The sequence below is a fragment of the Diospyros lotus genome, chromosome 1 (assembly GCF_014633365.1).
Source record: "Diospyros lotus cultivar Yz01 chromosome 1, ASM1463336v1, whole genome shotgun sequence".
NCBI lineage: Eukaryota > Viridiplantae > Streptophyta > Magnoliopsida > Ericales > Ebenaceae > Diospyros > Diospyros lotus.
The window spans coordinates 45,803,409-45,830,290 of record NC_068338.1 but is presented as its reverse complement, the minus strand read 5'-3'; the positions used below and the strand labels follow the sequence as shown (position 1 = coordinate 45,830,290).

The window sequence follows — 26,882 nt, the reverse complement described above, 5'->3', positions numbered from 1 at the left end:
GTGTAAAAATGACTGAATGTGCAGTTGCATGGGAAGTATCAGATAATAGAATCACAAGGAACAGACAAGATGGATTGCAAATCACGTATCAATCACAAGAACAATCATCTTTCCTGATAGATGAAACATCCTAAGGTACAACCAAGTCAATCAAAGAAAAAACAGAAAGACAATCATGCCAGATAAAAGTATAACGATAGGCAGATCATTTGTGTGCTTAATTGCAAGAGAGCAACAGCAAAATGCTTCACTGAGAAAATGCATTTTTTTATGCTGGTCTGTTGAAACTATAAAGACAGGAAAATAGAAGCAACAATCCCTAATTTAGAAAGCAGATCCAATTGGCACGAGGGCATTCATATTGACCAATATAGAAGAAGAAAGAACCATGTACTGTTATCATGTAACCTATATTCAATTTGCAGACAAAAATTTGTGTTAGACATGATTTTGTGGATGATAAATTCAGAAATTCTATAGTTTCAACTTACAAAGCCAAAAAAACTAAGAATGCCAATATTAACCTGTAGTCCACTTTGTGCGAATGTGCTAAAATGTCTTCTACTTTAAATTCTAGTCAGGCCAACAAAAAGAAAAAACCCAACTAACAGTGCGTTTTAAGCAAACCTTGAAAGTCTGCCCCAGCCTTTTTGGCATCATCGATTATTGCTGCTTCTGCTTCTACCTCATGAAGCCTGTTGTTTCACCTTGGTTTCTGCATTGTTTCCTCCCAATTCTTCTTCCTTGGTCTTTTTCACGTTTATTGCAATCTCATCAACCTTCGTTTCTGTAGTGCTCTGCAACATCTCTTTCCCAGCTTCATGAACCTGTTGTTTCTCCTTGGTTTCTTCATTTTTTGCTCCCAACTCTTCGTCCTTGGTCCTTTTAATATTTTTCCCAATCTCATCCACTCTAGTTTCTGTAGAGCTCTGCAACAACACCTTCCCAGCTTTCCCACGATTTTCCTCTATTGTCACCCCATTACCTTCCACAATGACTTGAAGAAGTTCCAAAGGGGTAGCTGCTGGATCCAGCTCTTGGCAGCCTTTAGGAGCATTTTGAGCTTCAAGGCCGGTCAGCAAATAATTTGGAACCTGATGCGATAAGCGGAACATCTCCTCTTTTGGTATTTTTCTTACTTTCTCAGGGTCCATATCTGTACAAAATACTGTCCTGAAACCAGCAACCTTAACAAGAGGAGCAACAGAGACACCTTGATCCTCACTATAGTCTTCAAGCACTTCCACCATGTCATATTTGTGTATCACTTCATCTGGGGTATGTGCATTCCAATCAGGAGACCAGTTTCTGTAGAGAGCCCACACATCCCCCTTTTTGGGATATATACAAATGGTCCCACGTGGACCCTTTTCCCACTTAACTTTGTGGGAAAATGAATTTAGAGATTTGTTCATCTCATATTTTCCAATCCTAAGATCCCCACAAGTTTTAGTGAAACCAGAACCTACCCAATCTATTGGACCGAATTCACTGTTGGTTTTTGAGTTAAGCCAACTTATGCGCATCTTGAATGGTTTCAAGGATATTACCTTATGAATCATAGCATAGAACCGCGGCATGCCATCATCATCATCATAAGCAGCCCACACTTGGCTATCTCCAAAAGAACTTTCTGACCGGTCCAGGTCAAAATCATGAAAATCAGGATCTGGGACATTAATTGATAGTAGTTCTGGGTTCTGTTTCCCCGTATCATCAGCAGAAGTACTGGTGGAACGTTTCTTGTCTTGTTGTCTTTCCTTGGTACGAGAAGACACTCCATTTCCATTGAGTTCATGCATGTTATCTTTCAGAAAGTTTTTCATTTTCTCCTTTTCTTTTACCTTCAGCTTCTCTTTCTTTATTTCCCCAGCCTTTGTTGGAGTCTCTGAGTTCCATTCATTCAGCTTCTTGGAAATTTCTGTGCAAGCTTTTTTCATCAGCATGTTCCGCGTTTCAAGCTGTGTCAACTCTCTGGTGCTGTTAGGCTTGCTATAACCTCCAGAAAAGCCATGGGCCCTATCAGTTTCAAGACCACCCTTTCTGAATCTAAATACGCCTCCCATACCTGCTCCACCATTTCCCATCTGTTTATGACTTGCTGTGTTCCCTCCATTACCATTACTTATGCTATCTAGTCCTCCCCTCTTTTTCAAATGCATCTCCCCACCACCACCAGCCAGTGCCTCCTCACGCTTTCTCTTCAGCTTCTCATTTTCCTGCTGAACAACATTTGCAGCTGCAGGGGGTGAGACTGTTCTTGCCACACCCGCTGTTCTTGCAAAAGAACCCTGCTGGATGTTTGTGTGGCTAAATAAAATTGGCCTTCCTTGTTCTGGATTTTGAGTAGCTCCAGCATATCTTCCTGGATCAAATCTATTACCATAGGGAGCATGATGATTTGGGTTTTGATACCTTTGCTGAGATGGTGAACCAGATGGGTTAGAGAAACTGGCGGGCGGACCAGTTTCTGAAGCCATGAAAGCTTGACGACAGTTGGGGCAGAGGAGATTATGGTTGAGATAAATCCTAAGGTACTCATAGTGCATGCTGCATCGGTGGCAGATAGTCCAAAATGTATCAGCTCTTCGATGGGACGTACCAACTGAAGTAGGCCGCATCTGAGCAGTATTGGTCTGCATCCTTGCATTTGATGATGCTCTATTTGAGAAATTGTGAAAACCATTTGCAGTTGGAGGTGCTGAAGGACCTCCGCTCTGGACTGGAACTTTCTGATGGAACCCTTTTGAACTTCTCCGTTCATTATAAGCCAACCTTTTTGCCTTATCAGACAACAAACTCCACGCCTCAGAAATAAGCTTAAATGCACCATCTGCTCCAATAGATTTGTTTTTATCAGGGTGAAGCATGAGAGCCAATTTTCTATATTGTTTTCTCACTGTGTCATCATCGGCAGAGGGATTTACACCAAGAATGCCATACCAATCAACTTCCCCACTTACTTTATTTTCAGCAGCAATATAAACATCAACAATTGTCAACATTTGGGAAAGACCTTCAAGCCCAGGATATAAGGATTGGGCTTTCATGGCAAATTTCTTTGCACCACCAAAATCCTTCTCTGTTAACTTTCTCTCAGCAATCACTTTTGCCCTAACAGACTCATCTTTATTGCACTCCATAATCCGTAGTAGATCCCCAATGCTCACCAGGCTATTTCTCTTTGCGATATTAAGGACCCAATAACATCAATCTCAAAAAGGAAGACACGACTAGACAAGTGTCTTACACCACGACCTATCAAACCTCCTGTCTTTTAAGAAATAAGCACTTTCCTGATGAAACAAAAAGGTAAGTATACTCATTTGCAGAAAACTCATAAATTAGGGAAAGAAACAAAGGAACAGAGTCTGTCAAATGAGAAATCTAAACAATAACTCGTACCATTATCTATATGCTACTAAAATTCTAACACGACCCAAAAGAATCTTGGGTCATAATTGCTGTCTGACAATATTTTAACTTTTGTGCAAAATTGCAATTGCAATTTGATTTGGCTCTTTAACTCCATCGATTTAGTTAACTAGTTTGGCAACAAAACTCAACACATTGAATGAGGCGATTCATGATGCTAAGTAGGATAATTAAATTTGAATTGTACTAACTTTCACAGCAACAAGAGATTAATATGTCGACTGCTAGCGAGAAAATGCACTAGTTTCATTTAGATTGCAGACATTTATCAATATTTAGGGGCTCCAAATTTCATAAATTTAGGTAATAACTACTAGCCAGATCTATACACCTTTTTAATTGCTTAGAGAATCCAAATTGCATATGCAAGAAGGACGCCAGTTAGTCTCATTAGCCAGAAAAATCAGCCACTAGAATACTTAAATTCCGTTTCTGATCTCAAAGAAAAAATGGAAAATTGTTCATAAAAGTAGTGCTTTCTCCAGTAACAGAACTTGCTTCTATCAAATGCACCATCAATAACAGGTTTTGTATACATTTGGAACCAGCAGTTATGAACTTGGATTCCACATCTAGTTGGCAGCATTCTCCAAATGAAGCTACTTGCGAAATGCAAACCGGTTCATATCGGGTTACAACACGACAAAAAAATTCTAACGGCAGAATTCGACACCGATCTATCTAAATTGAAGCACCCTAACGACTAAAAACGGCCAAATTTCACCAGTTTTCAATCCATCCTGAAACCCTAGAATCAGTGAACAAAAATGTTCTTCGCGCTATAATTCGAGAGACAAGTGAAAGAACAAGAGATACCTGTATGACAAGGAGCAGATATGAATCAACTGAGGTGATGTTGCTGTCTTGACCTCGCCTTTTCACACGAACTTGAGATTGGAAAAGGCACAACGAGAAGCGAAGCTTCGGTCAAAACCCATCAACCCTCAAGAGGGGAAGGCGAAATGCTCAAAAAAATGAAAGAACAAATTAAATAAAAAAAGAGGCACCGTTCGGTTTTTATGTTTCTGGCTTCCAACTTTTGCTAACCCTAACTAGGGTTGCCTTAACTAAGGTTTCCTTGTAACCTGAGTTGGCAAATACAATCCCCTTTCTTTCTCTAAACATGATAAAAAAAAAAAAAAAAGTGTCCCATAACCCCTTTCCTTAAAATGTGAGTCCGCTTAAATATTTTTATTTTAAATCCGTTAGTATATACAAATTATATTATATTTGTATTTGTAGTACATTATTAAAAGCTGGGAGTTGATGAAGTGAAGAAAGCATAAAATTTTGATCGCTCAAGTTACCTTTCTTGAAAGACAATATTTGTATGTTTATTTTTTATTTTAATAAAATTATTTAAAATCCATCTCAACAATTTTTACTTAATACCCTGTGGTTATTATCTTCAAACCTTCTAAGTACTACAATGTGATGAAGTTGTATCAAGCTTTTTATCATATAATAATCAAACAAGGAACATCTTTCTAGCTCTTTGATTCTATCAAAGAATGATGGAACATGATAGTACAAGTCATTTACTCTCTTTTTTTAAATTTATTTGGCGACCGAGAGGTGGCTGTATGTAGTGTAGGTATTTCTTTAATGTTGAATAAAAATCTCTTAAATCTACAATATATTCGTACCCTTTTATCATCCCTATCCCTGTGGTTTATTGTTTGAGTTCGCTGGCATGCAGCAGAAACTAAACCGTATGTACTACTGTCAGCAAAAGATCGTTGAAAGCATAACTGCACAACAGTCTCAAGTACGGAATTCGCAGCCGGAACATATATATAACTCACGGAGTGTTTCACGTACTCCACTTTGCGTATATAAGGTTTCCTGTGTTTGTTTTTCTCTTTCTGCTTCGTGTTTTAGCTCTTCGTGCCTTATGCTGGCCGACCGTTTTAAGCTTGATGTGCTTCACGAATCACATCAACGCAATAGATTCCACACCTCACCTGTGTCCCACCAAAACGTGGCTTTGCCTGATATGCTCAATGATGAAATTGGTACCACGTAATAGTAGTTCAACTATTTTCTTTCGAAGGTGTAAATAAATGTTGAAGAAGAACTCGTCACCCTAGGTAGGCAGGCATGCACGGATGGAATTGGTGCAATAGAACTAGAGGAAGAATATTTCAAATAAATAAGCTTTTAAGTGTTTCAGCATAAGGGTCCATCGGGGGTAGGGAACCCGACATTAGCTTCTTGATTTCATAAACATTTGACCTGCCATGAACTGTTGTCGGAATAATTGATAATATCATAGGTAAGAATGAAGCAAATTTTTCCTCTTTCTTTTCTCTTTTCTGGTGGAATACAGGTGGAGGAAAATAGATGCATGATTACGCAAGTCGAACCAGATTGCCTAAAATGATACCCCTATACCGCCAGGAAAACCATAGATATATAAAACTGTACTAGAATAAACAGTAAGTTACAGACCATGTTTGCAAGATTTTGAAGGAAGAGAAGACAAAAAAAGAAGGAAAACTAGAAACAAACCAATGAATAAACAAATATCCCTCTTGCAGACCGCGGGTATAGCATGTCAGATCTCAAAGCTTGCATTACCTAAACGTTCAGAGGTACTCCACATGAAATGTTAACTAAGTCTCTATTTCTGGTCCTGTGGATTAGCTGCCTCGGCCGGATCAACAGACTTGACTGGAACAACTGGATCTGCTGGGTTGGCTGGAATGGCCAGATCGGCTGGGTTCACTGGAACAGCCTGATCTCCTGGGTTCGCTGGAACAGCCTGATCTCCTGGGTTCGCTGGAATGGCCAGATTGGAAGCGTTGGCTGGAACCGCCTGATCAGCTGGGTTGGGTGGAACAGCCTGATCGGTGGGGTTGGGTGGAATAGTTGGATCAGTTTGGTCATGGTGAAACCTTACCACGATGCAGGTGATATTGTCAGCACTGCCACGAGCATAAGCAGTCTCTGTTAACTTTCGGGCTGCAGCCTCAGGTTCTTCTTCAGTCAGGGCAAGCGACACAGCATCCTGATTACAGGGCAGCATAACATATGGTAAAATGTATGGTCTATTTTGTGGATTTGGATTCCTATTCATTGTTGCATTATTGCACGGACCAACTGTACAGTACAAAAAAGAATGCTACAAGTATCTCGCTTTATGTACAATGAGAATTATCATGCAATTTCTTTCAGATTAACTACCAGCAAAATTCTAAAATATAAAACTCTCTTCAAACAATTTGCATGTCTGCATCCAAGGAGTCTTAGCAAATGATGGACTACCAGCATATTACAAAAACTAATTGTCTAACAACAAATAGAGCTAGATTCTGGCTATTCATCAAAAGGCTGACGGCTTACCTCGTTGGGTACCACATCCCATAGTCCATCACTGGCAAGCACAAGCAATTCATATTGTTCATCAAGTTCTTGATCCTGGAAAACATGTGAAAACTTCTACAAAAATCATGATCTTGAATTTGAAAAAGATGGAGAGGAATCAATGACTCATGTCATACAGACTAAACTGCAGGTGAGCTCTATGCCATCCTCTATTTGTAAAGCGCATTTTTAGACTGCGACTACTTACAAACATGGAAAAGAGATTGAAATATCTAGGTAAAACAGTATACTTTCCATTATAACCTGGTTATTAACACATTCCTTAGCTGTCTGTCAGTGGATAAAGTTTTGAAATAACCAATGCTGTAAATACACAGGTTAACGTAGCAGGTTTATATGAGTATATAACAAATATAGACCATTTTCAAGGACCAGTGACCTACAAGTATAAGATACAGAAGTTATGCAGACATGATTCTCCACACTGAACCAAAAATGTGATATCATGAATCCATGTCCAAGGTCAATTTAGATGACGTATCATTGAGAATGCATGCAAATGTCAGGAAGAAGAGTGAATCATTGAGAAGTGCCAACTATATGGTAACTAAATGAATCATAAAGTGACCAATACAATGAGTTATTCTGGTTAAGTCCCTAAATTTTAGAATAAATAATAAACAGAACGAACCCCCCCCCCCCCCCCCCCCCAAAAAAAAATAATAAAAAAAATAAAATAAAATAAAACAAAAAGAGAAGGGTGAAAAGGGGGGGGGGGGGGGGGGGTAAAGAAAACAACCAAATGCACGTAGCCAGGAGAAAATGTTAACATGATTAGGTGGCAAGCCAAGAAAAGAGCAAGGATAACACCCTGCTAGAAGCATTAACCAACAATAAGATGATACAATATAGCTACAGGGGATTTGACACGGGCAAAACAAAAACTAGCAAGATAAGATTTAGCCAAAACAATTGCATTGTTAAGCTGATCGGCAAGCGCAGAAATTGCATTGATGAAGGGACAAGTACATAGATACAAAAACATTTGACTACATTACTGGCTTTCCTACTTCCCTAGAAACCCTAAGTAATGAATTCTGGATGAAAATATCACAGTTATTGTAGTAATTGGATGGTTTTCCCCTCAGAACTAAACAGCATGTATACAAATGGATTATTGTCGGTAGTCCAATCATTAGGGTAATACTAACACAAACTTCATACATCCTAAGAGAATAAAAGATCAAACGGTTCCAATAACAACCAAGCAGCAAATATGTTAGGGAGGAACCCTCTACATGTACTTGGTATGATTTTAAATAACTGTAAGATATTGCAAACATCTCAGCAAAAAAAAAGAAAAAGAAAAAAGAAAAAAAGATATTACAAACAAAGGTAAACATTCATAGTTTTGATTAGCCTACCATCAGTTCTAAAACAAGTCAAAATATATTGGAAAAGACAACCTATAATTTCCCAGAAATGATCGATTTCAACATCTCTGAGTATATCTAAATACCATTTGTTTGTATATGCTTTTGCTTATAGTTGATGCTGAGGGACTTCCAGATGCAATGGATGCTTCAGAAAGCCTCCAAAGAAATTGAAAGAAGCCAGCACATGGCTTTTATATTAGGCAAGAAACTAACACAGGACTACATGAAAATAAATTTAAGCAATAAATAGAATATACAAAAGATTAAAAGATATAGAAAATACTGAACAAATTATAGTAGGGTGTCCACATTATACGAGGCTCCTCGCTTTTATGAGGGTTGGAGAGGGGATCATTTTTTATAGGAAGCCTTACCCCTGCATTTTTTGCTAAGAGGCTGTTTCTATGACTCAAAACTGTGACCTTTAACCATAAAGGAACAACTTTGTCATTGCTATTAAGGCTCACCCTCAACTAATAATTTAACATCCAAGATCCAAGACAAGCATGTTATTGGTTCTCAGTTTTCACCCAAGAGCCTAATCTTTACATTAGGCATGGGATTATAAATGTTGCTAATTGGTCACAGATTTCTTTCTTTCTTTCTTTTTTTTATATCTTTCTTGACATATGATATAACTTAGTAATATTATAGAAAATAAAGGAAATTTTTCACTGTTTAGTCAAATTAATTTCATCATTAATGCAGGGGAAAAACCGTTTAAAAAGAAAACTACCATTTCAGTTCTCATGTGTTCCACAAAAGAAATGTCATTTGGGATACATGCCCACAAAATGAAATATGAGAAATGAAATGAGGACTTTTTTGTTTATTAACTCTCTAATGGAAACACATTGACTAACAGGCAACAAAATAAAAGAAGATATAAAAGAAAATATCAATGAACTAGAGTATAGACAAGAAAACCAATCAGGGAAAATAAATTGGATGTTTAAAAAAGATAACCTGGATCTCAGGTTCTGCCACAACAAACTGCTTTAACATGCGGTTGCCAAAAGCACGGGACATTGCTAAGACACCACCAACTCTCCAAGTGCCTGATAGAGAATGAAAAGAGGTTCTTACATTATAAATAGACTTTGTTATCAATGGGAAATATGCACTAGAAATTGGAGTCATAAATGAAGAGATAGCAATTTTGGCCTGGCAATATACAGAGATAATTTATCTAAAATAACTAGTCATAGGGGCTACATAGACAAAATACAGTCAATTTTTGGGACAATATGGATGAGATCTCCAAAGGCAAGTCCAGCTGGGAAGAGTCAGAAGACTCCAATTAGTCACAATTTCACCAAATCCAAATATGTGACATGTCTATGTTCATCTACAATCTCAGTTCAAGAATTACCTAACGTTTATGAGTCCCAGAGAGTGCATTTAGAAAAACAAGAAGGAAGCCTTCTGAGTATGAAAAAATCCAAGCAATTACATAATAGCATAACTAGAAAAGAACGCCAGGTGGGGTCCACTGACAAGCATCTATCAGAATACATAATAATATAAAGAGACTTCAACTGAGACGTTGACACTTCCATAGCCCCACAAAAATAGTGTATATATTATATAGCATTTATTGTAAGAAGTAGAACTTACAAGCTTAGGCCCATCTACCAATGACTCAACCCAGTAGGATCACCAGTTGTAATATAAAGAAACATTCTTCACAGTCAGCATGCAACTAGATTGCAGATCACTAATAAAAAGGAACCAAATTTTACCTGCCCACATTACAACACCTCCAGCACTTTCAATTCTTTTCCGCTCATCACTTCTGTTTGGTTTATGATCCTCAGAAAGAGGAATTGCTGTCAAGAAGAAAGAAAGAAACTGCTTTAATAAATTATAGCTATAACTTTATCTTCCCTTCCCATTTTTTTCCATATATAAGATGACATGCATCACAATAAAATTAAAAATAATTCAACCAATAGCACACCAAAAATTAGACATGGCAAGATTAACTTCAAAGTGCATCATATAAGCTAAAAGGACTATTGTAAATCAACTGCTATGGAAATTAATTGAAATAGCATACTTATGGAGGGTATTGTGTGAATAACATACATGTGCAACCATGCTTTACACATACTCTAACCCTTTTTTGTTTACTTATAACTAAGCTCACATGCTAGGCTAGTAGAACCTAAGTAATTGAGGCTTCACATTTCCTCTGTACCTCAAGTCAGTTGCAGAGGTCACCAATTCTAAAACAGTAAGATATACACAAAGACAAGACCTTGAATTTCCTGAGGATCAAATTTCCCCCTCTTCGAAACACCCCCCCCCCCCCCCCCCCCCCAAAAAAAAAAAAAATAACACTGTAAGATATACACAAAGACAAGACCTTGAATTTCCTGAAGATCAAATTTCCCCCTCTCTCTTCCCATTTAGTCTGGAAACATGCACCATGACCTGAGATTTCCAGCCCCCCTCACACACACACACAACACCCCCCCCCCCCCCCCCCAAAAAAAAAAAAAAAACCCAATAAAATTCAAGTGGATAGTGCATTATTATGTCTGCTCTTTAGTTCAAGTTGAAGAAAAGGAAAAAGACTGCTATTCAATTAAAATAAACCAGGATCTTCCTAACATGCTTCAAAATTGCAATCCTATTGAATACCCAAAGGCCATCCAACAACCATTGCATCCTAGAAATTCCTTTCATCAATTGAAACTGTTAAGAGTCTAAATTAAATAAGAATAAAGAAAAATAATGATCAAAATAAGGTGCGAGTGATAAAAACAAGTGCTAGATTTTAACCCCAACAAAATTCATAACCTTATTTTTTATCTGCAAATTTTATAAATGCAGTTGTATCTCTATATCAAATTGAGTTAAACTAAGTGAAATAACACTATTCTCTTCCTGCCACAGTTTGAACCACATATATTTCTGAACATTCACTCTTCATCCCTCATTTCAATTTATATTTTATGTTCTTAAATGGTATCAAAATAACTAAAGGTCTCTACTTAAAACTCATTGCCAAGTAAATATTAAATTGCTGTATGCACGCATGATGATGCATTGAGAATAAAAATAATAATATTATAAAAAAAAGGTCACTCCACTCTGATTGCTTACTTTTAGATGAATTGATGGTAAATAATTTAATAGATGCTATATCATTCACAATAGCTGTTTCACATGAATAGTCATCCATTTTTGTTCTTCCTCATAATTGAAAAAGCTATTATAAATTTGAAGTCATTACCTCAAGATTGATCTTGTTATATTAAACCTCCTGATAAACTAGAAGCTTCTTGACCATCAGTAATCACCAAACGTAAAAGACTATATAATCTGAAAGGTACCTTTGCCTGCCTTTGATATAACAGTCCGTGAATCTCCAACATTGGCAACATATAAATGGCTACCAACCAGAACTGCTGTGGAAGCAGTAGAGCCATCATCACGGTAAGAGTCTTTTTCGGACTCCAAGAAGTCCATGTCAGTCTGCTGATATGTTTCACCTGCAAGTTTCCACAATTATCAGGTCAAACACAGTATAGTAAAAGAGTAACATGACCAGGATCCAGTGCTCTGAAACCAAAGTATAAGACAAATTTGAATGTCATTTTGACACTAGATCTGTAAATTTTGACATGTTTCACCAGAAACTTTACAGAAGTTACCACAGGTGAAACATGTCCTAATGGGTGAAAAGTGACCTCTCCAGAACCCCACATCCTGCACGATAGGAGATGACATGGATATGAATTCATCTTAACATTCACATTATGTCCTAATGAACTTCTACAACATTAACCATTTTCAACAGCATAACACAGTGCTCTACTGCCAAATAATATGCTCCAAAAAAATATATAAGTAAATCTTCACAAGTGAGTTTGAGAAATTTGTCTTACTTATAGCCAATTTGGTGTTGGTTAGAAATTGAGAATGCTTCAGAAGATTCTGAAAGAGATGCTCCTTTAGAAACTCAGCTGCACGAGAACCACCATGACCTGTTACAGCACATCATAATTGCAAATAAATACCCCACAATCTAAGAGCAGCCCACTACCTAACTGTAACCATTCAATTAATAATATTCCTTGTCTAACAGATGCCCCCAAAATCAATACTGCAGTAAAAATAAATTTTTATCATCTTTCTCCATGCCAACCTTCCAAGCCTGAGCCATTAATAGCATTGACTACATCAAAAAGCCCTATATTTGCTCCAGAAGTCTAGGTATCCCGCCATTAGTAAGAATGATCATAAACTTCTATGAAGATACAGCATAAATATATTCCACTTTTGCCAGTCCCTTATCTGCCAGACCAATGCAAGTTCAAGTATTTTTGGAGTCTGACAACAGTGCAATTTAATATTCCCTCCCTCAGGTGTTGAAGTTCCACCATGCACAACAATAGTCTTGCAACTCTAGCCTCACGGAAGATGATGGTGAAAGAAAATCCAACATAAGATGTAATAGTTCAAACTTGAAGGCACAAAATGGAAAAGTTCAAATTGGTGTATCATATTTAATATACAAGATAAAAAATACGAAAATAGAAAACATCGTAAAAGCCTAACCGTCAAATATCCCAAACATGCAGACTGTTCGCCCATCGATTTTCGAAGTTCTAAAATCAAAGAAATCCTCCATGCTAACTCTCTTTCCCCTAAAACTTGAATATCCGCAGCTCAATTTTCCATCTTCACTGTCAAATCAGAAACACACAAAAAAGTAAACCATCAGCAAACTTAGAACAATAGTTAGATAAGAGCATAAATATATGCATTCAGAACTATAGAACCTTAAATCCAAAGCTTGAATGTGTTACACAAAATGTATAGCACTATGCATGCAAATTTCATATGGACTTGATTCTAGAAAGTAGAGAAAGTGCAGCAAGGGGATGCAGAGTTGGGAGATACTAGACAGGGGAATGATATTAAATTCTGTAAATCTTGGAGAAAATAATGGAAGTAAAAACATTTTAAGAAGATGATTAGTCAAAGAAATATAGATACTTCCATTCCATCCCTGGTCTAGCCAGGCTATCTCTCAAGAAGAAAGCAATCATATACCCTCACTTTTCTTGGCAGGTAAATGATAATTATAACTGTTAAATATATCAGAAATTGTTCCTTCTAGTGCAATACTAGGTATTTGATGAAAGACACCAGACATCCATCCACGCTACAGAAGATAGTGGACCAAACCCAGGCCTTTTCTATTGTCCAAGCAGTAGCTCTTAGTGCAAATTTTCTTGAATATAGATCACACCCCCCTTGAAACATTTTAATGCTTGGATTCAACCGACCAAAAACAAAAGAAAGGGGGGGAAGAAACAGTAATATTCCAAGTTGCCAATCTTACCTCCCACATTATGCAAACTACTGCAAAAAAGTATCAAACTGAAATGCCCACATAAGCAAACAAAATACTAATTAGTCATCACTCCGATGTCTTCAGAAAGGAGATTGCTACGTTAACTTCCAAAAGACAAAATCCATTAAACTAGAGGCCAATAAAGAAGGAAAGAAAGGAAATGACAAAAAAGAAAGAAAAACAAAGAAACAATAAAAAATTCCGTTTTCCTAGGGCCCAATAAATAAATAAAGGAAACGACAAAAAGAAAGAAAAATAAAGAAACGTTTAAGTTCGTTAGCATGCCTATAGCATGAGCATAAGGGATAATTTAAGAGTTCCATGAAATAATGCCAAACAGAAAATTGAATTACTGTTCGGAGAACTGACTACAAACCCTTCTTTGAGGCTATGGATTTGCAAAGAATTATCTAAGAAAACAAATTGATAACTGTATGCTTAGTAACTTCAGACACGGAGTTACTTGCCTAGCAATACAAGGCATAAAAGATAATGATCTCAAGTTGACTCTAAGGGTGAGGTCATATCCAACACCGTTTGAGTTCAATGTCATATGTCCAAATGAAAATCAACAAAAGACTAATAGCCATATAGGACTTTAAACATATCTAATCAATTGCAGGACTGCATGTTCTGACACTAAAGCTATCAACAATCGACTAATGATTAGAGAGAAATTTTACAACCAACAGAATAGAAATTACCACCTTTTCCAGCCTCCGCTGATATAGGCACCATCAACATCTTTCTCTGCCAGGACATCAACAATGGGTCCTTGACTAGCAGTTGAACCGGCATCCACCATCATCTCTACTGTCTTTGTGAATGTACGAGTAGATAAATATGTCCGGCCCCAAGTTGCATTCAAACTTCTTCCTAAGTAGCTCAACTGCACTCTATCCTTGGTGAATCTCCCCACATATCCAGCTCGAAGAATCAAAGACCTCAAGCAACTGCCGCATACCATCTAAAAGGATGACTCCAGCTTTAACTGCCAAGTTGTTTTCCTGACAAGCCAAAAAGAAAATATAAAAATACGCATGAAATTCACCAAACAGGAAATAAGCTTCATTTATAGTGATCATATTTTTGCTAGCCAAAGGAAGAGAGTGGAGACAAAATTTTAATAGCACATTTATTTCACGTGTTGAAAAGTCTTCACATTCCAATTCAAGTAAATGGAAAATTATGCAAGCCTCAGTCAGTATTAATGGTGCAAAGGGAAGAAAATAAAATTCCAAATTTTTTCATTTCATTTTAGATTTTCTGAGTTTCCAAAAGTAAGAACAACTCAACTCAAACAAGTCAAGTACTTATCTTTCATCCATCCTACAGATTTCAATTTCAAAGGTACCAAGCAAAGAAAAATATAAAGTTTTAAATTCTCTCCTCCATTCCTTATTTGCTCAGAAACCAACCCGTCCAAAACATATTGTTCTTTCGAGTAACATAAATCACGAATGCAAGTTCAAAATTTAATTTCTTCCCTAAATCTAATTTCTTCCTTGCATTTTCCTACGGACCAAATGGAAGACAAAACTGAGCAAACTACAGAGAGAGGGAGGGGGGGAGAGAGAGAGGACAGTAACTCGAGCCAACCATCAAATACATCAAAACAAGCAAAAAAACAGCGTTGATCTCAGAGTAGCTGATTACACAGACGGCGTGAACGATCCATCAAAATGATTACAAGAATCAATCCTTAATCGGCGAATTCAAAAAAAAAAAACTAATTAAAGAAAATCTCAAAAAGCAATTACAGATCGGTGCTCGAGATCTTCCAGGTTGAGCTCCGGATGCAATCGGATCGGACCAAAGAAACCGAACTAGGAAGATCGGAGAAGATCCGAATCCGAGAAGCCAGTGGATGATAGAATCAGCCTCAATTCCGTAGAATTGAAAAGGAAAGAAGCTTTTCTTTTCTCTCTCTCCCGAAAGAGATTGGAAGAGAATCCGAAACCCTAGAGAGAGAAATCGAGGAGGTGATTATAACACCGAATGCATATGAAACTGATTGGAATGGTTAAAAACAAAAAAACAAAAGGTGTTTTTGTGATGTTAGAGAGAGAGAGAGAGAGAGAGAGAGAGGGGCATCTGGTTAATGGGGCTTTGGCTCCGGGCGACGCAGATACGTGGCAATCCTCATGCATCTACTTTAGGGCCGTTTTCCTGTGCGACCTTGTATTTCTACCACAAAGTAACCTCCCAATGATCAGAAGTCACGTAGCTTAACGTCAAGCTTTATCTCCACGTGGACTATCATGAATGGTTGCGGACAGGAGACACATACACTTAACAATGCACCGAAGTACTTGTACAGAAGCGCATTGGAATAAACTACGTAAAACAAGCAAATTTAATTTCTTTTTGCATTCTATGAAGCATAAATCTATATATATATTATAATAAAATAGCCGTCAAAAATTTTTTCGCCTATTTCTAGTTACTATTTTGATATTTTATTATATTTTTTTAATTTTTTTTTGCTTACCCGAAATAGAATTTTTATAGGTTATTAATTAAGTCTAGATTTATGAAAAACATATAGTTCTTGAAACACGTAAATAATTTTTTTATGATTAAATAATATTTGGAGAATGTGTAAGTATGCTGGTATATGAAGAGACAATATCTAATCTATATTATTAATTTTTAAATATTAACTTAAAATTTTAATTGAAATAAATTACAAAAAAAATGAGATTTTTTAAATCGAGAGAAATCTTGAGATATCAGGTAATACTGTCGAATACCGACTGCCAAGTAAATTTTTTATTTTATTTTTATTTTATATATAGTTTAATTAATTTAAATTTATTTTTTTATAATTTTAAATGTTATAATTTTATTTTTTAACTTTATTTTTTTATTACTTTCTTAAAAATGTGACATGTCTTAAATGTGATAATTGATTGTTAGAGGGAATATATAAAGTCATATATGAATAATCAATTTTAAAATCTTGATTATTATTATTTATATAATTAATTGATTATTTAAATTATTTTTATTTTATATATAGTTTAATTATTTTAAATTTATTTTTTTTATAATTTTAAATGTTATAATTTTATATATAACTTAAACAGCCGTCAAAATTTTTCCCACCCATTTCCAGTTACTATTTTGATATTTTATTATATTTTTAAATTTTTTTGCTTACCCGAAATAGAATTTTTATAGGTTATTAATTAAGTCTAGATTTATGAAAAACGTGTAATTTTTGGAACACGTAAATGATTTTTTTATGGTTGAATAATATTTGGAGAATGTGTAAGTATGCTGGAATATGAAGAGACAAGATCTAATTTATATTATTAATTTTTAAATATTAACATAAAATTTTAATTGAAATAAATTACAGAAAAATGACACTTTTTTAAATCGGAAGAAATTTTGAGATATCAAGTAATACTGCCGAATACCGACTGCCAAGTAAATTTTTTATTTTATTTTTATTTTATATATAGTTTAATTAATTTAAATTTATTTTTTTATAATTTTAAATGTTATAATTTTATTTTTTAACTTTATTTTTTTTATTACTTTCTTAAAAATGTGACATGTCTTAAATGTGATAATTGATTGCTAGAGGGAATATGTAAAGTCATATATGAATAATCAATTTTAAAATCTTAATTATTATTATTTATATAATTAATTGATTATTTAAATTATCTTTATTTTATATATAGTTTAATTATTTTAAATTTATTTTTTTATAATTTTAAATGTTATAATTTTATATATAACTTAAATGTTATAATTTTATTTTTTAACTTTATTTTTATTTATTATTTTCTTAAAAATGTGACATGTCTTAAATGTGGTAATTAATTGTTAGGAGAAATATGTAAAGTCATGTATGTATAATTAATTTTGAAAATTTGATTATTATCATTTATATAATTAATTAATTTAAATTTATTTTCTTATAATTTTAAATGTTATAATTTTATATATAATTTAAATATTATAATTTTATTTTTTAACTTTATTTTTTTTTTTGCTTTCTTAAAAATTTAATCTGTCTTAAATGTAGTAATTGATTGTCAAGAGAAATATATAAAGTCATATATGGATAATCAATTTTGAAAATTGATTATTATCATTTATATAATTAATTGATTATTTAAATTATTCTTATTTTATATATAGTTTAATTATTTTAAATTTATTTTTAAATGTTATAATTTTATATATAGCTTAAATGTTATAATTTTATTTTTTAACTTTATTTTTATTTATTGTTTTCTTAAAAATGTGACATGTCTTAAATGTGATAATTAATTGTTAGGAGAAATATGTAAAGTCATGCATGCATAATTAATTTTAAAATTTTGATTATTATTATTTATATAATTAATTAATTATTTAAATTACCTTTATTTTATGTAGTTTAATTAATTTAAATTTATTTTCTTATAATTTTAAATGTTATAATTTTATATATAACTTAAATATTATAATTTTATTTTTTAACTTTATTTTTTTTGTTGCTTTCTTAAAAATTTGATCTATCTTAAATGTGGTAATTGATTGTGAGGAAAAATATATAAAGTCATATATGGATAATCAATTTTGAAAATTTGATTATTATCATTTATATAATTAATTGATTATTTAAATTATTCTTATTTTATATATAGTTTAATTAATTTAATTTTTTTTATATTTTTAAATATTATAATTTTATATATAATTTGAATATTATAATTTACTTTTTAACTTTATTTTTTATTACTTTCTTAAAATTTGACCTATCTTAAATGTGGTAATTGATTGTCAGGAGAAACATGTAAAGTCATGAATAATCAATTTTGAAAATTTGATTATTACCATTTATAATTAATTGATTATTTAAATTATCTTTATTTTATATATAGTTTAATTAATTTAAATTTATTTTCTTATAATTTTAAATATAACTTAAATGTTATAATTTTATTTTTTAATTTTTTTTTACTTCTTTAAAAATTTGATCTATCTTAAATGTGGTAATTAATTATTAGGAGAAATATATAAAGTTATGTATGGATAATCAATTTTGAAAATTTGATTATTATTATTTTTATAATTAATTGATTATTTAAATTATCTTTATTTTACATACAATTTAATTAATTTAAATTTATTTTTTATAATTTTAAATGTCATAATTTTATTTTTCAACTTAATTAATTAGTGTCATTTATTTAATTCTCTTTTTTCCCATTGGTATACTCCGAAGATGTGCTATATGTTGGACTTGGGGAAATTAAATACAAATTAAATTTGTATTTTGAAAATTATGTTAAGTAAGATTCGGATTGTGTGGCAAAGCGTGGGAAAAAAAAAGGAAACTTAATGGTGACATGTGATTTGATAAATTGAGAGAAATAAGAGAATTTGAAGAAAGAAAAAATAATAAAAGAAAACAAATATCTCTCTCTTTTCTTCTTCTTTATTCCTGTTCAACCCTTCAATTTCCTCTCTTCTTATTTCTCAATTATTCTTCTTAAATTTTCTCTTCTTATTTACTTTTATTTAGTAAATTTTAATTGTATTTTTTTATCCAGTTTGGTCTTCTGGTGTAACATAGCACCACTATTCTGTCAAGTGAGTGATATGAATGCAACTAGGAAAAATTAAGCCTTGAGGATTCGTGTGGTACGCACATATAAGACAAATACACGTGAAAATTAAAAAAAAAAAAAAAGTCTACTCTTGAATACATATTTTAGAATAAAGAGGTTGGTTATCGTTTATTCTTTTTTACTGTTATCGTGTAATTTTTGTATTTTTTTACACATTGCTTATTGTATTACATGTTAATTTAGGTTTATTTTTTACATGATTTCGGGATAGAGTTATGTGCTTTTTATTGTTCGTCTACCCTTGAATGTATATAAGGAAATCTTTCAAAATTTGTAATCCTTCTGTTGTATTCTCATGATTGTAACACGATTATTTTGTTTATTTTTTACTTATTTATTGTGATTTTCATTTATTGTAACTACTAAATTATACAACTTTTGCTTTAACGATTTTGTTTTTTTTACAATATCCATGCATTGCATGGGTGATCGACTAGTAAATAATTAAAGCCGGAAGTAACTTTTTTTTTTTTTTTGGCCAAGAAGCCGGAAGTAATAACTTAATTTAGAAAATTAATTATAAGATATTTTAATAACTTAATTCAATATATTACATTCATGCAGGAAAATTAATTATTAGATATTGAAAATAAAATCTTTTAATTTAGAAATAACTTAATACTATTGATAGGTCAATTTTGACTAAATATATATTTTTGCCCTTGTACTTTTATATTTTTTTATATGATTATCTAAATTTTTTGTTGTTTTAATTATATCCTTAAATTATATATTTTCGAATCAATTACACACATTAATTAGAGCACGCAACATATAAACGCTATAATACCCAAACTACCCCTTACATTCGTGCAAGAGGTCGATCAACAGGAAAAGATCAACGGTCAATCAGCTGTGCCTTTGATGGTTCGTCTCTTCCATGGTATTTCTTATTCTTCGATGGCCACCGCATAAAGCCTCCAATATGCGGCTTGCGGTCTGCAATGGGCACATTGAGCAGCTAATAAAGGCAAAGTTTCATGTCGCGTGTAATCAACGGACAACTGGCAACTAAGGCTGTCGATGGCAATGAAGTTGTAGAGAATAAAAGGATGTGAAGAGGCGACAACAACGACTGGTATTGCAAAAACCCTAGGCTTGTTTCAAAAAATACAGTCAATCGAAGGCACCACCAATTGGAAGGACGAAACAAGAAGTCAATTGTCAAGATAAGACCATTAGTCGATCAAGAGTGCCTTTGATTGTCCATCTTTTTCTTTAGTCAAGCAACCAACCGTTCATTTGACCAACTTGTCTTCCCTTATCGAAGGCTCATTCGCCTCTTTGCCTTCCACCATTGCCATCGACGGCCTCTACACTTTTTGCCACCGCCCAATGACAACCTTTGTATTTTCTGCCACTGCTAATGACAACCTTTGCACCTTTTGCCATCACCAATGCTTTTTTACTGTCGATTGCCCTTCGCCATAGTTAATAGTCATTTTTATAGTCCACCATAATTGTCAGCCTGCACCTTTTTATCTATACTTGTCACGAGCCACATCTCCTGCCTTGTCATCGATCACTAAAGGAATAGTTGTGGTGGAAACAGTGGTCGTGCATAAAGGGTATTTTGGGTATTTTCATTGCATGTGTTTTATGATTTAACCGATGTATGTAATTGATTTGAAAATATATAGTCTAATGGTATAATTAAAACAACAAAAAATTTGAATAATCACAAATAAAACGTAAAAGTATAAGAACAAAAATATGTATTCGACTGGACAACTTTTTTCTTTAAGATAATAACACATAGGTTGGCATAAATAATACAATTATATTTCGATATATTAATAAAATTTATCACACAATTACATAATATCACGCACTTAAATAGAAAAGTCAGTCCCCGAATACAATAATATTTGTGTTCTACAAAATGCATCTTGCGACATTCAAATTGTGGCAAACCATATGCCTGAAAGTCACTCAATTAAATCGTTACGAATATTCTAATCAAGCCCAATTACATAACACATCTAAAATTTGATGACTTGGTGGATCATGATTTTTCTATCAATACCATTTTTTTATAATATATATCTCTTATATAATATATTTGTTGTTTTCAATTCCTTTTGAATTTTTAAATTTTTAAAACATTGAAAATGCGTTTACTTTATTATTTTAAAAAACTCATTTTTGAAAACAATAAAAAAATTATAAAGAAAACCCAAAACAATTGTTGTTTTGAGTGTTTTCAGTGAAAACACACTAAAAATACAAAAATACGAAAAACGCTAACCTCCCCCCGAACCCCCTAATCTCACAGATATCTATTCTCTCTCATCTCTCTCTATCTCTTAAGCCTCGGCCTTCAACCGAGCCTTCCATCTTCGTCGATGCCATGAGTCGCCATCGACCTTGCTCACCACCGCTAAAAGCCATCGTTGATCGCCCACATCCCGCCATTCAATCTTGCTAGTTCCCTCTTGTCTTTTCTCATCTCTCAATCGCCTTCCGCCATCTCCGTCACAACCACGAGCCGCAATCGATCGCCCCCTGCCATTCAATCTTGCTGGTTCTCTTATCTTGATTGTTCCTCATCATTAGATCTAAAGAGATTTGATCTTTGGATCTTGCTAATTTGTGGGTATATTAGTTGATGAGCCATTGGGTGTCGAGTGGTTGCTTATGATCGTCGAAAATCACCGGCCACAGTGGCATATGGCGACTAGCAGTGCGTATATAGGTGTTGGATGAAAATTAAAAATTAGATATACAAAAATTCAACTGTTAAACCTAACCTATTTTTGTGTATGTTAACCCCCTTGATTTGGAGTTTCTAATGATAGGTTCTGATTATATGAATCTTCGGCCGATAGTGGTCGTCGACAATGGAGAAGATGCAAGGCGTTAGAGAATAGAAGAAAAAAAGAAAAGAAAAAAAAAAACACGAAACAATTTTCCAAAATTATAAAGCAAATAGGTTTTTTAGTTTTCTATTTTAAAAAATAATTTTTAAAATGACAAAAAATAACATTTTCAAAAATCTCAAAATAGACACTCAAAATATCAAATAAAAAATGAATTCAAAACTCAAAATCCAAAATTAAAACATGAAAAAAATACTACCGACGACAAAACACAAAATTAGAATGCATTGGCAATGAGTTTTTGTTGGAACATTTGGAATTTTGTATATTCACATGTCCAAATTGATAAATGAATGAATGAAAAATTAATTAAAAAATGATTTGAGGCAAGCGTATTATAATATATAATTTATATTATTGTAAAAGTAAAAGAAATAAAAAAATACAAAATATGCACTATACATTGAATTACGAGGATACACTATGCACGTACTGTATGAGATAACTGATTAAAATTAATAATGTGAAATACTATGCAAGTTACTATTTCAATTCTTAATATATATAAAAGGGTCTATTTCATTATATATTATAAAAATATTATATATTTATATAATTAAGGGAGGCTACAAAGCCTCCCATGGCTTTTCCCTCAGTTAGCCGTCTTTCCTTCTGTCTCTTCTCTCCTTCCTCCGCTATAATAAATAGAGGGCTTCCTCTATTATAAAACAATAAAAAGTGAAAGAATTCACGCTAGAATTATTTTTCTAAAAATTCTCACTCTTCTAATTTTAATAGTGTTCAACTAGTATTTCAATTCGCTATAAGACTCTAAAGTTTTTGTTAACTTCTTAGTCCATAAACCGTTGTATATTGGGAAATAGACACCAATTAGTCTTTAGCATTTTCGATGAGACGACAAATCTATTTTAAGGGAATTATGCGTTATACAATACTCGATTTTATCATCCATTTTTATATTGTTGTACTTTTCTTTTTTTTTTACGAAGTATTATATTATTTTAATATTTTTGTACTATTAATTTAAATATAGTATTATAATAATTATAATATTATAAATATAATTATTATTTGACTAATAATATAATTATTATAGTTGGTTAACAATTTAAAATTTAATTATTGAATGTTGTTTTTGCAGAAAGATCCTAGACAGTTCTTCGTCCAAAGTTGCCTCCATGGCAATCGAAAAATAATGTCGTGTGGCCATTACAACCCAGATTGTATATCCAATTTGATGCCTTAATGGCTTGCAAACGTCATAATAAAGTGGCATTGTTTGGGAGAATGAATAAAAATCAATGTCAGTGACAAATACCCTACTAAAGTTATTCAATCTGTATATTATTTAATAAAATAATTTCACTTGCATGCAAAAGATACCACATGATAACTTTTTAGTAATTTGATGAGTAATATTTTAGTTAAATCAAAATAATCAAATAGAATTTATTTAAATTGTGGATTCAGTTTAGTTTAAATTGGTGATCGATTTAGTTTGATTTTCAAAAATTGGCAATTTCAATTATTTTGACTTGGTTCGATCTTCATATTAAAAAAAAAAATCGAAATAACCAAATTGATTGAATTTTTAAAAACGATGCTGTCTTTGCACTTTATTATTTTGATTTTCTAATTTGTTCAATTTAAGAATTTATTATGTCGGTTTAATTCAATTTTTAACATATATTTGGTCTATCCGATTTAACTAATTCAATCGATTTGATAATAAAACCAAACAAATGCTCACTCTTATTCTTAAGTGAACATTACAAAAACTAACCACATTTCAAATAGAAAATTTGGTTATAACCCCTTCACTAAAAAAATAAAATAAAAAACTTTACCATCAACAAATTTATTACATTCTATAGTCATTTTTGCCGATAGAGTTTCATTGGGCAGTTAAGCCCAAAGTGAGTTTCAATTTTAATTTATTCACACAATTTTCAATTCAAATTTGTCTTAATATGTTCTACTCATAATCACAATCGAAATTGACATCTAAAATAACTATAAAGTGTAATTTGTTTGTCTGAGGAATAAAAACATTTTTTTTCCATAAAAGGGTTAAAAACAATTGTCTCTATTTGAAATTTGAGTTTTTGAAATTAAAAATTTTAAAACATATAATTTGAAATTAACCTATCAAAATATACCTTATAAATTTTTAAATTTGAAATAATTCATTTGAATTTTTTACATTTAAAATTGTATTTTATGGATAAATGATTTTGAAATTTGACTATATATTTCAAATATTTTTCTTTTGAAATTAACACATCAAAGTATGTCTACAAAAGTTCTAATTTTAATTATTCACATTTGATATTATTTCATTTATAATATTTAAAGTTAAAAATTGTGTTATTTGGATAAATAAATTTAAAATAAAAAATTAAATAAAATTATTTTAGATTAACCTATCCATATATATTTTAATTAAAATACCCATGTTTGAATTTATATAATTTAAAATTAATTAATAAATTTTGTTGCACAAAGTTCACTCCTAGCCTCCGACATCCAATGGTGGGAGAAACTCTCTCCATTCAATTGACCAGCTTTTTTAAGTAGTTTCTAGTTCGCTGGATAGTTTATCCTAACTTTTAAAAATACGGTAAAATGTAAGAATATAATAATAATAATAATAGATTACCAATTGAAAAGTAAAGAGGAGGCCAAAAGTGGCTATCGAGCATATTATCAATCTATAATAGTTAAATACATCAATAATCAATAAAATTTGTATTCTATTATTATTTGATCATTAAATTTTAAAATATTATCAGTTATTCATTTTTCAAATTCATTTTTTATCCATTACTCGTTAACTCTTCATTAATTGGGCTAACGGTTATGCACTTGTGTCAAACAAAAAAAACACGTGACGTTGATGTGGGCTGATTGTGCATTAACTTTCAATCATAATTTGCCATATATACTACCCCTAATCCCCACCAAACCCACCACCTCCTCCCTCCCCCATTCTCTCTCTCGCCCTGTCATTGTCACCGGTGTCTCCTCCACTCGCCTACTCTCTCTTGGACCGACCCCCTTTATTTCTTGATTTTGTCGCCATGAAACCCAAATCCTCCTCCTTCCTTCCCCCTACATCATCTTTCTTCCACATCTGGTTTTGCTAGCATTAGTAGACTCGTCGTTGCACCCATTGCACAAACGCCATATCTGCGAAATCAGGTAACCAATGAGGCCTCAATACAAGTAGGTGAGAGAGAGAAAGTGAGAGACAGAGAATAGGCGATAGGCGAGGATGGGTGGAGAAAACGTTGGTGGTAGAGGAAAAGATGAGGGGCAACAGCGGCGGGAAAGAGAGAAAATGAAGGGGGATGGAGAAGGAAGTGGGTTTGGTGGGAATTGAGGGTAGTACACATGATAAATTGTGATTGATAGTTAATGCACAATCAATTCACGTAAGCACCACGTGTGCATAACCGTTAACCCAACTAACGGAAAGTTAATGAGTGACAGATGAAAACTAATTTTGAAATATGAGTGAGTAATGGATAATATTTTAAAATTCAGTGATTAAGTAATAATAAAATATAAAATTATGTGATTATTTATGTATTTAACTCAATCCATAATTTGTAGGGATTATCTTTTTTTTATCCAAGATAGACCTAATCTCCTAGACTAAATGTTTAATTAAATTTTATAATCCCACTTAAACTTGATTAAGTTTAATTAATTAAGTCAATTATGGTTAACTATACCTTAATTATGCTAATCCTTTCCCGTGTTAACCCCTACCTAACTTGAGTTAACTCTTTAAGGTGAATTCTTTTGGTTTTCTAAAGGTTTGCCATGCATGTACAAATCAGACCGATCATCATCAAAATATCCGAACCGTTTTAAAGACCAAACATGATCAACTTGGGCTATTTGCAAGTTATTTTACTTATACCTATTCTGGTTGTGGGCTCTTAATAAACAATTTGGGCCTATCTTTAAAAATTTCCAAGCCTATTAGGTTCAGTTGGGCCAATGTTGAACAACTATTGGGCCCATTAATTAGCATTCAAATGTGCTCTCGGCTCCCCTTTAGCCCAAATGACCCTCATTAGTTCATTCTTGAACTGCGCCTTTCTTAGCACGATTTTTTAAGGTATTACTTATTAATTAAGATATAAGAAAAAAAATGTTAGGCATAAGAAACATTCTAGATATTTATCTTTTTTAATATATTTATTAAATTTATTTGATATTTTTCAAAAAAAATTTCATGTGACCTCTTATTTGACTTTTTTTAGATAAATTTATCTGATGTTTTACAGTTAGATGTAAATTACCTATATCCTTATTTAGGATAATTAATGTTATTTAATATATTTTTAAAATTTAAATTTATTAAATCTTATTTTTATAATAAGGTTGGTTTTAAAATAACTTATTTATTTAAATCTTATAATTAATGTCATTTAATACATTTTTAAATTACTTTATGTTTTGGTAATTTTTTAAATTTAAATGATATTATTCCTTTAACAGATTTTTTAAATTTAAATTTATCTCTCTCTCTCTCTTTATATATATGTATTTTATTATCTAATACAAATTCTCTTCATTAATTTTTTAAATTATTTTATTCAATTTTATATTTTATTATCTATTATGAAAATATGTTTTGACAATTTTCAATTATCTAAGTGGAATTATTTTAATTTCATCAATAATTATTTATATTTTATAAGCCTTTTTAGAATTTATTTTTAAATGAATTTAGAAAATAAAATACTATTTTTATTTTTATTTTTTGACAATTCACGTTAATCATAAAGTATTTTTTTAATCATAAATTTGTTGTTAATGTTAA

General features: G+C 32.4%; 2 protein-coding genes across 2 annotated transcripts; both read right to left on the bottom strand.

Annotated features, from left to right (window-relative positions):
- Nucleotides 1-418: 418 nt before the first annotated feature.
- Nucleotides 419-4,422, bottom strand: LOC127790148 (uncharacterized). Its single transcript, XM_052319444.1, has 2 exons — nucleotides 4,252-4,422; nucleotides 419-3,296 (listed from the first exon to the last, which is right to left on the bottom strand). The coding sequence occupies exon 2, from the start codon at nucleotides 3,141-3,143 to the stop codon at nucleotides 687-689; it is 2,457 nt and encodes an 818-aa protein (XP_052175404.1). The 5' UTR covers nucleotides 3,144-3,296; nucleotides 4,252-4,422; the 3' UTR covers nucleotides 419-686.
- Nucleotides 4,423-5,826: 1,404 nt separating this feature from the next.
- On the bottom strand, nucleotides 5,827-15,658 carry LOC127807434 (probable protein phosphatase 2C member 13, mitochondrial). Its single transcript, XM_052345275.1, has 9 exons — nucleotides 15,330-15,658; nucleotides 14,277-14,576; nucleotides 12,768-12,895; nucleotides 12,095-12,193; nucleotides 11,540-11,698; nucleotides 9,941-10,027; nucleotides 9,165-9,256; nucleotides 6,781-6,855; nucleotides 5,827-6,445 (listed from the first exon to the last, which is right to left on the bottom strand). The coding sequence occupies exons 2-9, from the start codon at nucleotides 14,534-14,536 to the stop codon at nucleotides 6,059-6,061; spliced, it is 1,287 nt and encodes a 428-aa protein (XP_052201235.1). The 5' UTR covers nucleotides 14,537-14,576; nucleotides 15,330-15,658; the 3' UTR covers nucleotides 5,827-6,058.
- Between the last annotated feature and the right edge of the window lie 11,224 nt (nucleotides 15,659-26,882).